The sequence below is a fragment of the Rhizophagus irregularis genome, chromosome 7, assembly GCF_026210795.1.
Source record: "Rhizophagus irregularis chromosome 7, complete sequence".
NCBI lineage: Eukaryota > Fungi > Glomeromycota > Glomeromycetes > Glomerales > Glomeraceae > Rhizophagus > Rhizophagus irregularis.
In genome coordinates, this window is record NC_089435.1 from 3,915,330 (window position 1) to 3,932,183 (window position 16,854).

At 29.1% G+C, this 16,854-nt stretch overlaps 2 protein-coding genes across 2 annotated transcripts; one reads left to right on the forward strand and one right to left on the reverse strand.

The window, feature by feature from the left end:
* Positions 1-971: 971 nt before the first annotated feature.
* On the reverse strand, positions 972-1,394 carry OCT59_027613 (uncharacterized protein; the record flags this gene model as incomplete). Its single annotated transcript, XM_066137109.1, has 1 exon — positions 972-1,394. One exon carries the CDS (start codon positions 1,392-1,394, stop codon positions 972-974), a length of 423 nt encoding a protein of 140 aa, XP_065993529.1.
* Positions 1,395-14,671: 13,277 nt separating this feature from the next.
* On the forward strand, positions 14,672-14,962 carry OCT59_027614 (uncharacterized protein; the record flags this gene model as incomplete). Its single annotated transcript, XM_025326690.2, has 1 exon — positions 14,672-14,962. One exon carries the CDS (start codon positions 14,672-14,674, stop codon positions 14,960-14,962), a length of 291 nt encoding a protein of 96 aa, XP_025174908.2.
* Positions 14,963-16,854: the final 1,892 nt, after the last annotated feature.

Below are 16,854 nucleotides of genomic sequence, written 5' to 3' on the forward strand. Positions count from 1 at the left end.
ATTTTTTGTTTAAATATGTTTGAATAAATTTACGATATAAAAATTGAGGTTTTTTTTTTGTATTACATATTTGAAGTTGTATTTATAATGTGATAAACTTTTGCAATTCATAACATTTTATTATATGATCGGCATAAAATTCACCAAATTTGTCTAAGGTTTACTGGCAGATCAGGAGGAAATATATTAGAGAAACATATTAGGAGGAGAAGAAAAAAAATTTTAAAAGATAAGAGTAAGTAATTATCAATTTTAAACTGGCCAGTATTTAATAAAAATACATTTATACTATTTATATTAGAATTACATTGCATGACTACAAGTTAAACTTTTTGTTACTTTAAATAATTTATTTTATTTCTGAGAGAAGTAACCAATGACAAGAAAACCTAATAGGAGTAAACAACTATATGTAGTGAATAACTTATCTATTACAAAACCTCACCCTCTGATAAAGAGTGGAGTTATACCTAAATGAAACTTTGCCACAAAGGATAACCCATATGCATTGGGTAAAAAAAAGTAATTAACTGGAGACCTAGAGTAGAAATAAAAAAGTAAAAAAAATTTCTGCATTAAGATTACAGCTGATTGCAAAATTGTAAGACCACTCTATGATTTTTAATTTGAAAATTTATTTTGGTAATAACTTTAATTCTTTAAAATTAATAAAAATTTTAAAGTAATTTATTTATATTGAATCATATAATATACAGTTGGCTCGCGTTATAACGAATTTGGTGTCCATGCTGATCTGACCTTCGTTATGGAAAAATTCGGTAACACTATAACGGATTTTTTTGACATCCATATAGCAAAATTCGGAATATTGTATACCGAATTTTTATTAAAAATTCGTTAAATATTTTAAAGTAAATTTATGTAAATAAATGTAAATTATAATATATTTATATTATTTATTATTAAATGTAATACAATTATTATATTATATATTGTAAACATTAATGAAATTAAGAGATATTAATAAAATCATTAAGATTCGTTTGTCTCGCAGAAATAAAATGTTGTTTTAACGCTTCCTTCCTAAGTTTTTTAATGCATCTTATTTCTTCTTTTTTCATATCAAATTTATCCTCTTGTTGCTCTAAATACAAAATCACCTTATCATAATGTTCAATGGCCTCGCTATGATTAATGGATGGTAAAGGATCAGAATTTAGTTCTTCTACCTCTTGTTCATGATTATTGGGAAGAACTACTTTCAAAATTTCTTCATTGGATATCATTTCTGCTGTAAGTTCAGATTCATCACATTGAATAAATTCATCAGCAGTTAAAGGATTTTCAAGATTAAGTTTATCAATTAAATCTTGAACTTCTTTCAGCTCATTTGTATGTGTTAGAAGAACTTGTGTTTCAGCACAGAAATCCATATCAATTTCACTTTCATTATCTTTAGGTAAAATATCTGCTTTTAACCAGCAATTTTCAATAGTAGATTGAGTAACATTATTCCATGCGCGTGCGACATATTTGATGCACTTTTTGATATTAATTTCAACAGGGTTAATGCCAAATTCATTATAATTATCAAAGGCTTTAACCCGATTTCGCAATAATAATTTTCGGTATTGTGCCTGAAATAAAATTAAATTTTTTATAGTTAATAAAAGGATTTGAAATTACTAAAATATAAGGTGTAGATTTGAAGTTAAAGTATGAATTCAACTACCTTGAAACTGTTAATGATCCCTTGATCACATGGCTGGAGGTGTGAAGTGGTATTTGGAGGAAGGAATTCAATTTTAATATTAGTTAATTTTGTATTTTCATTGAGAGAATGAGTTGGTGCATTATCAACAAGAAGAATGATATTTCAGTTCTGTGCTCTCATTTGAGCATCAAGCCTTTTAAGATATGCATTCCAGATCGATACTTGCATCCAACTTTTTGAATTCCAATAATAATTTACTGGAAGAGTAGTTTTGTTAATATTTTTTAGAGCCCAGGGATTTTCATATTTGTGTATGAATAAGGGGCGCAACTTTTCAGTCCCAGTTGCGTTACAAGTAAATAAGACCATTATACGATCCTTAGATTGTTTCGTTCCAGCCACAAGACCATTAGATATGGTGTGATTAGGTCGCATTTTCCAAAAAAGACCTGTCTCATCACAGTTAAAAATATCATTGGGATCATAATTTTTTAGAATTTGGCAAAGATTTTCACGCATTGTGTCAAGTTCTGCAAGTGGTGCACTTGCCGCTTCTCCATGCATATTATATTGTTTAAGATTATGCCGTTTTTTAAATTTGTCGATCCATCCATCTGATCCCTTGAATTTTTCTTCATTACACAAAAAAGCAAATTCTAAGGCTTTGATTGAAAGAATATCATCACTGATAATAAGACCAGCCTGGAGTGCATTTTCCACCCAAAGAGCTAAAGCCTCTTCAATAACAATAAAAGGGAGTTTTCTTTCTCGTCTCAAACCAGCTTGATATGAATAAAGATCCACAGCAAGCCAACGGTCTTTTGTCTTTAGAATATCACAAATCATCCCTTCACTAACGTCATACTCTTTGGCTAGGTCTTTGTTTTTTAAGAAAGGTGAAGATTTTTTTTTTAAGCAAACTTCTTGTTTCTGTGCAGCAGTAAGAGACTTACGTTTTTTAGGGGCAGAAGTTTCCTTAGAAAGTTGTTTCTTGGACAGGTTAATAGGCTTAGCTTTCGGCATTTCAAAAAAAAAGAATAGAAAATATGAAAACTAACACGAAATACGAGACGCGAACATCCCTTAAAAAAATACATTTTGTGACAAATCTTCGTTATAATTAAAAAAAATTTCGGTATAAAAAAAATTCATTATAATGCGATTCATTTTATATATATAATTTATGCAGTTTTATTTCGTTATACGTTATACAGCATTTTAATAGTAAAATTCGGTTTAGCGAAATTTTATTCATATGATAAAATCTGTACCACAATGAAAATTCGTTGTATTAAATAATTCGTTAAATCGAAATTCGTTGTAACGCGAGCCGACTGTATTTCTATTTTTATTTAAGGAGTTGAATAAACAGGTTTTTAACTTGATTTTTTACTGGTTTTTGAAAAATTCAAAATATCAAATTTTCAAATTAAAAAATCATAGGGTGGTCTCAATCAGCTATAAACTAATTTACATAATAAAGGTCTAAACCTTATTATCGTCACCCTTATTTTTAAGAGCTATTGTTAAGAAATGTTTCTTATCCTTCTTCGTAGACTTATTACTATCCAAAACTTCATGCTCAGGATATTTTTAATATTCAGTTTATGTACTTTCTTCAAGTTAGGAATAGAATGTCAACATCATTTCAACTCCTTACTTATATGTAAGAATACCTGTGGCGTATCTAAGGCCTTAAGTGTGGTCTCCCAATTCTCAAAATAAGCCACAAGTTTCCTTCTTCCTTTACTTGTTTGAATAATTTAAACAAGCTAGTACCACACTTCGTTAAAAATTCAGTTGGTTTATGGTCAACCCACAAGGTAGCCATTGTCATTTCCTCCAGAATGTCATGAATAATGGCTTGGAACTTCTCTCGTTATTTTCTTACTTGAAGAGTCCAACTTGCAGGAAACCATCTTACAGGTATACCTTTTAGATCTGTTGTCAGCTTGATAGTATTACCCATAGTTTTAACTTTGCTAAAATTTTGGCAAATCCCAAATATATGGGATATTGTAGATTATAATATTTCAGACAATTTTGTTTATCATTTTGTGACTTTTTGGCTGATGTTTGTGCATCAGGTTTTGTGTTTATCAGCTGTAATATGCGCTTTTGATTTTTGTTTATCCTTTTAGGAATTTTCAGGTATCACAGTTTGATCAACAAGAGTCATTTCAACATCAGGCACTGGATTTGGTATTTTTAATCTAATTTATTGATCATCAGATCATCTTCATCAAATTTTTGGTAGAAGTGGACCAAAAAATTATCCCATGACCTGGACGAAATATGAAAGAATAGTAGGTTATATATTCATCAGTTGAACTTGTGAGGTGAAGTTCGCAGGGTTGGCGACATTGCCAAACATCTCTATCAATAACTGGATTTTATCCACAGCTTTTGACAGGTTTTTATTAAATAAGTTCTTGAGAAAACCATTCTCTATAAAACAACCTAAGTGTTGTGTAATATTTTCAAAGAAAATAACATTACGAACTCTACAGCTGGTTCGTGTTGTATTCTTGTTCAAAAATTTATTATGCAGAAATTTTCATAAAAAATGTGTTTAGGAAAGAGTTTTTTTTGTCATTTTAAATAATACAAAACTATACATTTCTATTTATATATACCAATTAGTCACAAATCAGTTACCTATCAGTGATCTATTAGCCATTTATCATGCATATATCCAGTCAACATGTTAAATTCTGATTCTTCGCTGATTTTCATAATATCACAATAATAAATATTCATTCATAATCTTCCTCCTTCGTCCATTCAACTTACAGTTCCTATCCTAAAGAAAAAAAGAAAAGGAACATTAATAACATTTTTAATTTAAAAAACACTTTTTTATTCTACTTACTATCAGTCCTATTCCAAAATCCAGTAATCAATAGCTGTAAACAAGAGTCCCTAACCCAATTTAAAAAAATCTCTCACCCATTCAACTTACAGTTCATATTATTATCCAAGAAGCTGTATCTCTAAAGAAGGAAAAAAGTGAAACCTCCTCTTCCCATTTTACTTACTATTAGTCCATTCTGAAGTTCAGTATCCAATAACTGCAAACAAGAGTCTCTAAAGATAAAAAAAGAAAGGGAACATCAGTAAACATTTCTAATTTAAAAAAAATCTCCCCCACCCCTTCAGCTTACAGTTCATATTATTATTCAAGAAGCTATATCCTTGAAGAAAAAAAAAGGGGGAATGTTAATAACATTTTCAATTTAAACATTAACATTCTCAATTTTTAAAAAAACTCCCTTCTCACTTCCCATTCTACTACGTTTCTATGTCAGGTATCCAAGAGGTGAAGTGGTGAACTAGAAGACCTAAAGAGAAAAATAAGGTTAATGCAAAATTGGTATAATTAAACATGAAAGTATTAAAGCAAGATAAATGAATGCTTTACCTAGGACCAAGAAGATACACCCTCTAAAAAAAAGAAAAGGAATGTTAATAATATTCCAAAGGCAAAAAAAAAGTGAAAAATCCCACCTCCTAACTTACCTTTTAATTCAAGCCAAATATAGGACCTTAGGAAGGCATCTCTAAAAAAAAAGAAAGAGGAACGTTAATGGTGTTCCTAAGATGAAAGAACAAAGAAATTTCCACTTACTGTCTAAAATCAAAGCCATTCAAGCCATCTAAATTACATACCAAAGGGAAAATGTTTCTAAAAAAGAAAAGAATTATTTTTTTTTTTTATAATCAATGATCAGTTGGTGAGTTATGTGACTGATACTAAAGCTAATAGAAAAGTTTTGATATCAGTCATATGATCTGATTTACTGATCATTGATCAATATTTTTTTTTATTTTTTTTATTGTTTAATGCAAATTAGTAAAAGGTAAGTTTATTTTATTTTTTTCTTTTATTTAGGAATGTTACTAATGTTCCTTTCCATTTCTTTCTTTAAGTAAGAGCTCTTAAACAACCTGCTCTTGGAGATTAAAAAGTAAGTTAATGACTTAAAGGGAAAGTTTTTTTAATATATTGAAGAAACATACTAATGTTTCTTCTATTTCTTTTTTTTTTCTTTAGATTGCTGGACTATTTAAATGAACTGGATTTGGAATGTAAGTAATAAGTAAGTGGGGAATTATTTTAATATTCAAGAAACATACTAGTATTTCTTTCTTTATTTTTTTAAATTCCTGAATGAACCCAGACTTGAAATGTAAGTAATGGAAAAGTAAAAGTCTTTATAGTATTGATATACAGTAAATAATTCACTTATTACAATTGGCTTACATGAAAATGAAGTTTCAATGTTATCATCCTCAATTACATACAGAAAAGATAGAAAAATCAAGGCGAAAACAGAAGTAAAATAAAAGAAATATTCAATTGGAATTAATTCAAAGTAAGTACAGTATTTTTATTTTTATCTAATAAATTTTTTGTAATTATAATATTTCATTGAATTTAACTACCAGTTTTGGAACTGGAACTGATTTTTCAAACTAAAAATGTTAGCTAAAAGTTTAACCTGTATAAAAATTGAAACTGAACCAGAAATTCAGAGTTTTATTCCCAATATTGAAAAGAGTTATTATGTTTTTTATATGTAGGAAAAGTTATAGTAATATACTTCAAGTATTACAAATTTAATGATATTTCTTATATTTCATTGTGTGTTTGTTCAAGCTGGTAAATTCAAGTAAAGTTCAAGCATCTCAAAACTTCTAAAGTTAGTTCTAAGTAAATCAATTAAAGCAAGTAGTGTAACCCTTACTAGTGGTGGCTTTTTAAACCTCTTAGCAATCTTGAAATCTGAAGAATTTATAAAATACTTTATAAGATTTTACAAGAACTGGAGTCTACTAGGAAAGTAACAGAGGTTTTAGAGGATCAAGAAAACCACATAATTAATGATCCTATAGATATTGCATGACTGAAAAATACTAAGGATCTTCTAGTACTAGAAGGAAAGGTAAAATATAGAACATCATTTATCCAGAAAGGAGTTAGGACTAATAACATTTCTGTTACTTTTGGTAAAAAATGTGTGAGGACTGAGGACTTTGTGGTTTTGATAAATATAAGTATTGGAAAATTGGATTAAGCAGAATGTGTCTTAAAAGGTGTATAACTATGATATCCATGAATTTTGTGAACACTTAACTTTTACTTGTAATGAAAAGAATGTCTTTATTCTAATCCATTTGTAGATATTAAACTCAATTTTCTGTAAAAACCCCTATTCAAATTGTATGTAGAACACCTTAATTATTGGATAGATAAGCATGCCAATTTCTTTATTCTAAGCATTATTTTGGGCTACCATAATTATAAATTTTACAACTTGTTATTCACTCATCTTTTACTTTATACAGGGTTGCATTTAATAATCCTGGTAAAAATAGTAGGACAGATTTGAATAGCCTCTCTGCCTTCTATTTCTTTATTTTTCTTTCTGATAGGTAAAGAGTTTGTTTTGTATATATAGGACAGATATAGGAATAGATATGAGAATCAAACCCCCTTAATGATATTTAAAAAGGCTCTTTGAGCCTTTTGCTAGCTGTCCTACTAGGATACTTCTCAAAGAGAAAAGGTAAATCCTGTAAGAGAGTCAAATTCTTGAAGTAAATGGCCTTCTATACAGTGATCCATAGTTGGCCAGATTAAGGTTGCTTGCCAAAACCTAGGGGTTTAGGCAAGATGGCATTTCACCAAAAAGTGAAATTCTGCCGAAACTATATTAAAGTTATATTAAAAAACTGGCGAAACTTTGGAGAAATGCGAAACTGCCGAAACTTATTATAAATGCCGAAACTGCCAAAACTCTGCCGAAACTATAATAAATCTATAGTAAATTTTTGACGAAACTAATCGTAGGATTTTGAAGAGGTTTAGACAAGCAACCTTAGGCCAGATACTGAAAATGAGTGGGAAGAATATATGGTAAAGTTATTAAAATTTTTATTTTTATTTTTAATATATATAGGCAGAAACTGGAACAGTAAGCTGTCCTTTTTGCATACAAGTATAGACTTGAACTCAGATTTAACATAACCCTTTACTCATCCTTTATCCATATTTTAGTAAAAATGGTTTAATATTTATAATTCCATCTCTAGCCACCTAAACATAGGGACTTTTGTCAGTTGTAATGGACTACAATGCATATAACCTAGTCCTAACAAAAAAATTTTTAAGTGGCCAAATTTTTATATTATGTAATACTTAACCCTGTTATTATACATAATTTTAGTCAGATTTACATAGTTAATACCATACAGTTTCGAAATTAAGCAACCCCCGAAAATAAGCAACCCCCCAATAATAATAACCTCCGAAAATAAGCAACTCACGAATTTCTGTAATAAAAAATTAATAAATGTAATAAAAAATAATCAACATTGCTAAAATTAACTTAACAATTCAAAATAAAAGATAATTTTATTATGTATTATAAATGAAAATTATTATAAACTACAGTAGTATTATGGTTATTCATTATTAATTCACTATCACTATTCAATGATATCATTATCGGAACTTTCATTGTCAGTAATTTCATCATCAGTTCCATCTAAGGACGTTGAAATCCTACAAGTCTTGAAAGACTCAATAACTATTTCATCTGAGATTCTGTCCCAAGCACGTTTGACCCATCCACAAACATCAGATAATCTAGCATGGCGAAAGTTACCTGATACAGTCATTCTGGAGCCACCTCCTGCCATCCAGATATGCCATTCCTTACGAAGATTGTCTTTAAATGGTTTATTAATGGATACATCAAGTGGTTGACATATGCTAGTTAAACCACCTGGAATAACTGCTAGATCAATACCCTATCACAAAATTTGATTTTGACTGATTCTTCAAGATGTCCTCTAAAGGAATCGTATACCATCATTGTAGGAGCATTACTGATACCTATTTTTCCCAGATTATTATTAACATAATCAACATAATCGTTCATTGGTTCAGAATCCATCCATCCATTTTGTTGAAACCAAACAATGACACCAGAAGGAATCTGTTCACCATGTGGTAGCCGTTTCCCCTTAAAGATACAAATTGGTGGAAATTTTGTACCATCTATAGTATAAAAAAATAGAGTAAGAAATGTTAAAAGTAAATGATTGTAAAATGATCTTACCCGCGAAAACTGTCAAAACAACCGTGAAGCAGTTTTTTTCATTGCCAGTTCCGCGAATATGAATTGTTTTTTCGCCTCTGTTATCAATAGTAAAATTTCCTGTCATGTCAAACCAAACAGGGGTTTCGTCCATATTAAGAATATTGGACATCTCAAATAATTTTTCAGTTCTCAGACGAGTGACAAATTTTTGAAAGTTTTTCATCAGCTCATTCGTTTGTGATAGTAGCTTTTGTGAAACTTTAGTACGCCGCCGCCAAGATAAATTATGTCTTTTCATAAATGCAGATATCCAACGGTTTGATGTTTTAAATTCATTTATTAAATTTCCATAAAGACTTATCATAGTAGGTTTTTTTAAAATGTCTAACATCTTAACTCATGCAATTGCATATGTGACACCTAATCCCTGCTTCTTTTGCTCAATAATCCAATCGTATAGTTCCTTTTCAGCTTCTGGGTAAAAGCTTTTTTGACCAGAATCCACATGTTTGCTGTTTTGGTTTGTTTCATTTGCCCACTTTTCATTTGAATTAACCTAGCGACTAACCATACTCTTATCAAGTTCAAAATACTTTGATGCTTTAATTATTCCATTTTCTTTAGCATAAGCGACAACTTGTTTCTTTTGCTCAATAGAATATGAGTTGCGATGTCGTTTGACAGTTTTTTTATTAGCAACTCTTTTACTAACAACTCTATTTTGTCTTCTCTTTTTTTGTAGTGGCATATCGTGTGGAGAGTTTTAGGAAAAACAAGATCACGCGTGACTAATTGATCACAATTAATTTATCGATCACAATATTGTATCACGTTATACAGATCATTTGATTATTTTGATTATTTAAATGATAACATTATTAGTTTATTACAAAAAAAATGTTCGTTTTCTTTAGAATTTTTATAAAAAAAATATAACCCGAAATTAAGCAACTTTATAATAAAAAAAGGTTGCTTAATTTCGGAACTGTATGGTAATTAAACATTTCATCTTTGAATTGTAGCTATAGTAATATCAAAATTTCAGTTAAAACCATCTTGTTTTTATTAAACCTTCAACTGGTTAATTGAGTTAGAGTAGTTTTGGTAATTTTCTTTAGCTGATGACATAATAATAATGAGATTGATCTTTTGAAATTACTAGGTATTTTGCTAGAAGAATCTTTAGTTGAGAGTTGCTTAGATGATTTCTTTAAATTAGAAAACTAAGGTGGTAAGTTAAATAACATTTATTAAAATTTTATGTAGTCTATCTGTCTGTGATCTACTTATAGAATAACAGCTTGGAACTTTTCTCATTTTTCTTTCACAGAGAATCCAACTTGTGGAAAAAACAAATAAGAATAAAGTAATCTTAATTCAAAGAGTTTTGTATTGGCTGTTAATATATTTTGCATATTTCAGGTATATAAATTATTATATCATAAACTTGATAATGGTGTAATTAAACAAAAAATTCAGCCAAAGGCGCAGTAAATTTTTGGCTAACAACGCCTAATCTTGAATATTTTATTGGTTTAACGTCTACTATTTTATATAAATTAAGTAATTTCATATATTAGCATGTACTCTACAAGTTTTTTAATACCAATTTTTCATTTTTACAATTATTTTTTTTTCTTCACATATACATGAAGTTTATATTAGAAAACTAACATTTTTTGAGATTCTTTTAAAAGTATGGACAAGTATATAATTATAACAGCAAAAATACATGTAATTTTGCATGAGAAGAAAGGTCATGGTGTCCTTCTAATATTCCCTAAAAGGCCTTTGGTAAGCTCATTGTCCTATCTAAATGGTCACTGCTTATATACCATCTAGATGCATTCTTGTCCTGGTGGTTACTGCTATACCATCGGGAATGTAGTGAAATTTACTGCAAGGTTTCACTGCACTAGATAGTGTGCACAGATGGTAAAATCTCAAGTGCAATGTCTTAGTGGTAGTTTACCTTCAGTATTCGTGAGCTTACAGATATATTAGGTTCTAAGGTGAAGTTTAATTTCTCAGTGAATTTGACATACTGGTAGTGAACTTTGGGTGTCTAGATAGGTCACTTATAATAAAGGGGATCCAGTACTCTTAACAGCTTACTGTCCTGGTAGTCACTGCTATTACTACTGGAAGATTTACAACTGTGATGGCTGTTATGGTAATCATAACCTGTAAGGGGTTTTGAGTGTACTATGGAAGGATTTCTAGATGTTCACTTCATTAATTCTGCTACTACTGGATAATTCAGAAGATTATAACCTGAATTGTTTCTGCCTAGTGTAATATATAAGGAGTAGGGGGGATAACATTTCGCTCATTACCTAATAAGTGTGGGTCATTAATATTAACAGTCAACGTCAGTTTTGGTACTCATACAACCACCTAAGTGGTTAAAGGCCTTTATCATGTTACCATACGTGCCTAGCCATGAAGATGATCCTAAAACATAAAAAAAAAATAATAATAATAATTTATAATAAAAAGAACTTGTATGATGATTTTATATAAATTATAAAACTTCTAATAGAATTAAGTATATAAAGTTATATTAAAAAGATTAACTACATTTTTTACCTGTAGCCATTTTTTCAGTGGAAGTTTTTTTCACTTGAGCGGTTATAGAATACTTTTAATGCTGTTTAAGAACTTTTTAGTAATTCTTTCAAGATTCGAATGAATCTTTAACTTCTTGTTTTGGTGGAGTTACTTAACTTGAAATGGTTTTTACCAAAAATAAAAACTCTTACTGGATTAACAGTTATATACTAGCAGTTGGGCTTTAAACTTTGCACTAATGTAAAGTTTTCCCATTAGTTTTTTTATTTTTGGAAATGTTACAAAAGTTACTCCTTGAAGTCCAAGTTAAAGTAGAGGTGGTTCTTTTAAAAAGTGGGCTTTTTCTTTATTATCAATTGATATTTAAGATGTTAAAGTAATAGACAAAGGTTTAATATTTATTACCTTCTCTACTCAGTTTTTTCTCTAAAGGTTTTCTGAGATTATGACTTTTCTTTTTGTTTTTTGGTTTTTTTTTTTCTAGAATTTTAGCATTTTTACTTTTGGTTTTCTTTAGGAGGCTAAAAATACTAAAATGTTGATCATCTGGACTAAAGATTTAGTGTTACTTAATTTTTTTGGATTTATGTAGATCAGTCATTTTAAAGGAACTGATAGGATTGATGGATTTTAGTTTTTAATTTTTACTAATTCAAATTAATCAGCAGAGGATTCATCAAAATTAAAAATATTAAATTACTTAAAGTGAAAGTTTTGGTTGAATCTGGTGTATCTACTTGCTGTATTACCAAGGGGTAAGGAGCATAGCGGACATCCCTATTTTATCACAATACTGTTGTCGATCATTTGCCGATCATTTATTCAATTATCACATAATATAAATACCGTTGCTAAAAAAATTTACATAATAATATATGCTTAAATTTCACAAATAACTTAAATTTAGTTTTAATTTATTGTGTATTAAATTTCATTAGAAACTTTTTAGCTTTTATTATTATTTGGCATATATTTATTCATTTTACGAAATTATTCACTAATTATGTTACTAATAAAAAACCTGCATTATGAATCAGATCACTGCATTATTTTTTTTATAGATTCTACATAATATAAAGAATATTTGTGCAAATTCTTAAGTTTCGCACTCGCATATTCATCTTCGCACTTTAATTTTTGTCTGATGATCGGCAATAATTAGTGAATTATCATAAACAAATAATATATTTATAATATTATTAAAAATTGTGCTAATAATTATATAATTAAAATCATATAATAATTTAGTGTTTTTACTTAGATTCCATTATTTTTTTGCCACATTATTTGAAAAATATTTGTGATTTTGCAATAAGTTTTTAAAATCTGGAATTAGTGATCAGCAAATGATCGGCAAGGTGATATGAGCATATCCGCTATGCTGGGGTAAGGGGGGATCCAACTGAAATGTCACATAATATGATTTTAGGTTAACGTAACTGTCCATTTAAGGTTATGCTGATCACATTTATTATTATATCAAAAATTTATATCAAAGTTCAAAATTTTTTATGTTTAGCATTTTCAAAGAGTTGATGTATTACTGCAAGTGAGAACTATCTATATACAGTAAAAGTTTCGTGCACAGGTCAAAATGTAAAAAATCAGGCATCAATCAATTACCAATTGGTCACCGATCAGGTATTTTCGCCAAATACCATTACCAATCACGCAGTTTGCTAACTTTTAATCCAGTGATCAGAAAAAGATGAATCAACAAGATGAATCTAATGGTAGTAAAATCACATTTCTAAGATTAATACTTGATGAGAAATTAAGTAAAATATAAAAATAAAAATGTATCATTTATATTTTATTTAATTTTTTATTAACTATTATAGCTGATTGCAAAATTATAAGACCACTTTTAATTTGATGTTTATTCAACTCCTTAAATGAAAATAGAAATATATCATATGATTTAATATAAATAAATTACTTTAAAATCTTTATTAATTTTAAGAAGTTAAAGTTATTACCAAAATAGGTATTTAAACTTAAATTCAAAATATCAAATTTTCAAATTGAAAATCATAGGGTAGTCTTACAATTTTACAATCAGCTGTAATCTTAAAAATGCGATTTTACTATTTTATTATTTTACTATTTTACTACCATTAGATTCGTCTTATTGAGACGATTCCAATGAGCTATATTTCATCCTTTTCTGATCATTGGATCAAAAGTTAGCAAACTGCCTGATTGGTAACTGATTGATGGCTGATTTTTCACTTTTCAACCTGTGGTGACTTTTAGTGTAATATTGGCTTTCTAAGTTAGCAGTTTATAATTTTTATATACTTATTACATCTTCTGTTTAAAAATTACAAATTTATAAAATAACAGACGTTTTACTCCATAAAAGTAGCATTTTTTTCAAGCACTTCTTCAATGAAAAGTGTCTTGTTTTTTAAGTTAGATATAATAATAGGTACCAATTTTTTTGTTTTCTTTTATAAGCTGTTGATACTCTAAACGCCTAAACCAACCATAATAATTCTGATACTGTGAACATTTTTGCAAATGATTCCTCTGTTTTCTCAAGTTGCGCCCATATACGGAGTTGTTCTAAAGTATGAGTAGGGTTGGTCGGCAAGTTCACTTTTTTTATAATCATAGATTTTTTATTTTTATTTAAAGCTGTAGTAGGATGATTATGATTCATCACCTTTAGACTTTCTCATAAACTTGCTGTTCCTTTTTCCGGAATATAGTTATTACATTCCTTCAAGTTTTTTGACAGCTCTTCATATAGATTAAAACACATCTTTCATAAATAAATTTGCATCATCATTTTCTAATTCAGAATTATTTTTTCCATTTGAAAGATTTCAAAATTTGAATAAATGTTTAATTCAAAACTGAATAAATTTAGATTTTGGTATAATGATAGTAGTTTGTGATTTTGTTTCTAACACATACTCAACTTTTTCAGTGCAAAGAGATCTAAGTAAAATGCATATAACTGAAAATTTTAGATGTAAATTCATTAAATAATCTCTTTTAATCAACTTAAAGAGCACCCAACTGATGATATAAGAAAATTTAGAAGCTTTTACCCAATTCAAGGTAATAATAGTTTTAGGAATCAAGATAGGATCTGCTTACTCTTGTATACTTTTGTTTTCACAATGATCCCTTCTAATCGTTTCTTCTAAAACTCTATTAATAAGAAAATAAGCAACTAGTATTTTTGTCATAAGTGAACTTTGAGAATGAGGAATTATAATCTCCTGAAACTCCAGAACATCTTTTTGAACAAATTGAATATAAAGCAATCCCTATTTTTGAAGCTTTATATCCAGACTGTATAGCTATGTTTGCTTTTGATAATAGTTCCAATCATGCTGCTTTTAGCAAAGATGCTTTAGTTGCAAGCCGAATGAACCTAAACCCAAGTGGTAAACAACCAGTTATGCGGAATACTTACTTTAGACCAAATAACCAATTACAATCAATAATATTTCCAATAACATATTATGATGAGAAACTTAATGGTAAACCTAAGGGAATTAAACAAGTACCACCTGGAGCATTAATATTAGACTGCAAAGAATGCAAAGAAAAGATTCAAGACATTTCAAGAACTACCTGTTGTGCACGTTGAGTAATATCTTTGGAACCAGATTTTATTGCTCAAAAAGGTGCTATTGAAGAATTAATTGAAAATGCAGGACATAAATGCATTTTTTTCCTAAATTTCACTGTGAATTAAACTTTATTGAAAGGTATTGAGGTGCTGCTGAAAGATATTCATGCAAAAATTGTGATTATTCATGGAAAGGATTACAAAAAATTGTTCCTGAAAGTCTTAATTCAGTAAACTTGACAACTATTAGAAAATTCTCAAGAAAATGTATTGATGAAAAATTGGTGGAGTATGCTATAAAAAAATATAAATCTCACAGAAAAATTCTGGAGAGTATCTCAAATGAATAAATTTAATTTTTTTATGTAATGAATTCTTATTTATTTATTTATTTATTTATTTTAAGGCAAGCCAGGGGGATATCATTGATTATTTGTAGCTAACAAAAACAGTTATAAAAAACACAATAATAATCTTCGTCCAATAGATCAGACCCTGACTAGAATATAAAAAAAAACTATTCTACAACTCGACCATTATATAATAGGAACAAGAAAGATCATTCTAGAATGTAGGTAACTAACCCTAAAATGAAAAAAAAAATTCTAACTAACAAAATAATACCAATTAGATTAAACTAATTTACGTAATAGGGACAAAATTTCTGCTAAAATTTCCTTGTTATTCTTATCACGATTCTTATTCTTTGAGTTATTCTTTGTCTTCTTCAAAATAGGTAGATTCTTTGACTGATTATTATTTTGTCGGTCTGACTTTGAGAACGGAACTTTATCCTTCTTTTTAGGCTTATTACTATCTGAAGCTTTATTTGTTTTACCAGATTTCTTCTTGTTCGGGGTATTTTTAGCCTTCAGTTTGGGTTGTACTTTCTTCAAGTTAGGAATGGAATATTGGCACCATTTCAATTCCTTACCATCTGATAAGAAAAACTGTAGCTTATTTAAGACTTTAAGTGTAGTCTCCCAATTCTCAAAATGGGCCACAAGTTTCCTCCTTCCTTTGCTTGTTTGTATTATTTTAAATGTACTAGCACTACACTGCATTAAAAATGGGTTTAATTTATGGTCTGACCACAAGGCAGCCATCGTCATATCCTTCAGAATGTCATGAATGATGGCTTAGAACTTTTTACGTTATTTTCTTTCTCGTAAAGTCCAACTTGCGGAAAACCATCTTACGGGTATACCTCCTAGGTCTGTCGTCCAATATTTATTAAACTGGGAAAGGGCAAATGAGGATAGTGCTATCTTAACTTGAAGAGTCTGGTACTTGTACTGACATTTAACCGAACACTGATAGTATTGCCCCAAAGTTTTAACTCTACTAATATTTTTGGCAGGTCCCAGATATAGGGATATCGTAAACTATTATGTATCAGATTTGCTCTTGCTCCTCTCTGACAGCTTTGTATTTGTGTAGCCTCAGGTTCAGATGATTTCTTATCCTTTTGGAAATTTTTGGTTGATGTTTTTGCATCAGGTTTTGCTGGTTTTTGATTTGTTTATCATCTGTAATACGCACTTTTTGTTTATCTTTCTTCTGAGAAGTTTCGGGTATTACGAGTTGATCAACAGGGGTCATTTCCATATTAGAGGGTCGTCTAAAGCCATGTTCGATCATGTAACTTGACATTTTATAAATAAGCCATTTTTTTATGAACTAAGATTAATGTAAGTACGAAAGTTATAGAATAAGTGTATTTTGGCCTGCTTTACAAGTTTACTTAGTGAAAAAAAGCTGGTTTTAAAACTGTTTTTGACTTTACATATGAATGAATAATCTTTGCTGATCATATCCAAAAATGGATGACGAAAATAAAAAAATTCAAATAAGTCAAAACCGGTATTCAAAACCCCATATTGTGCACTAAGTAAACTTGCACAGCAGGC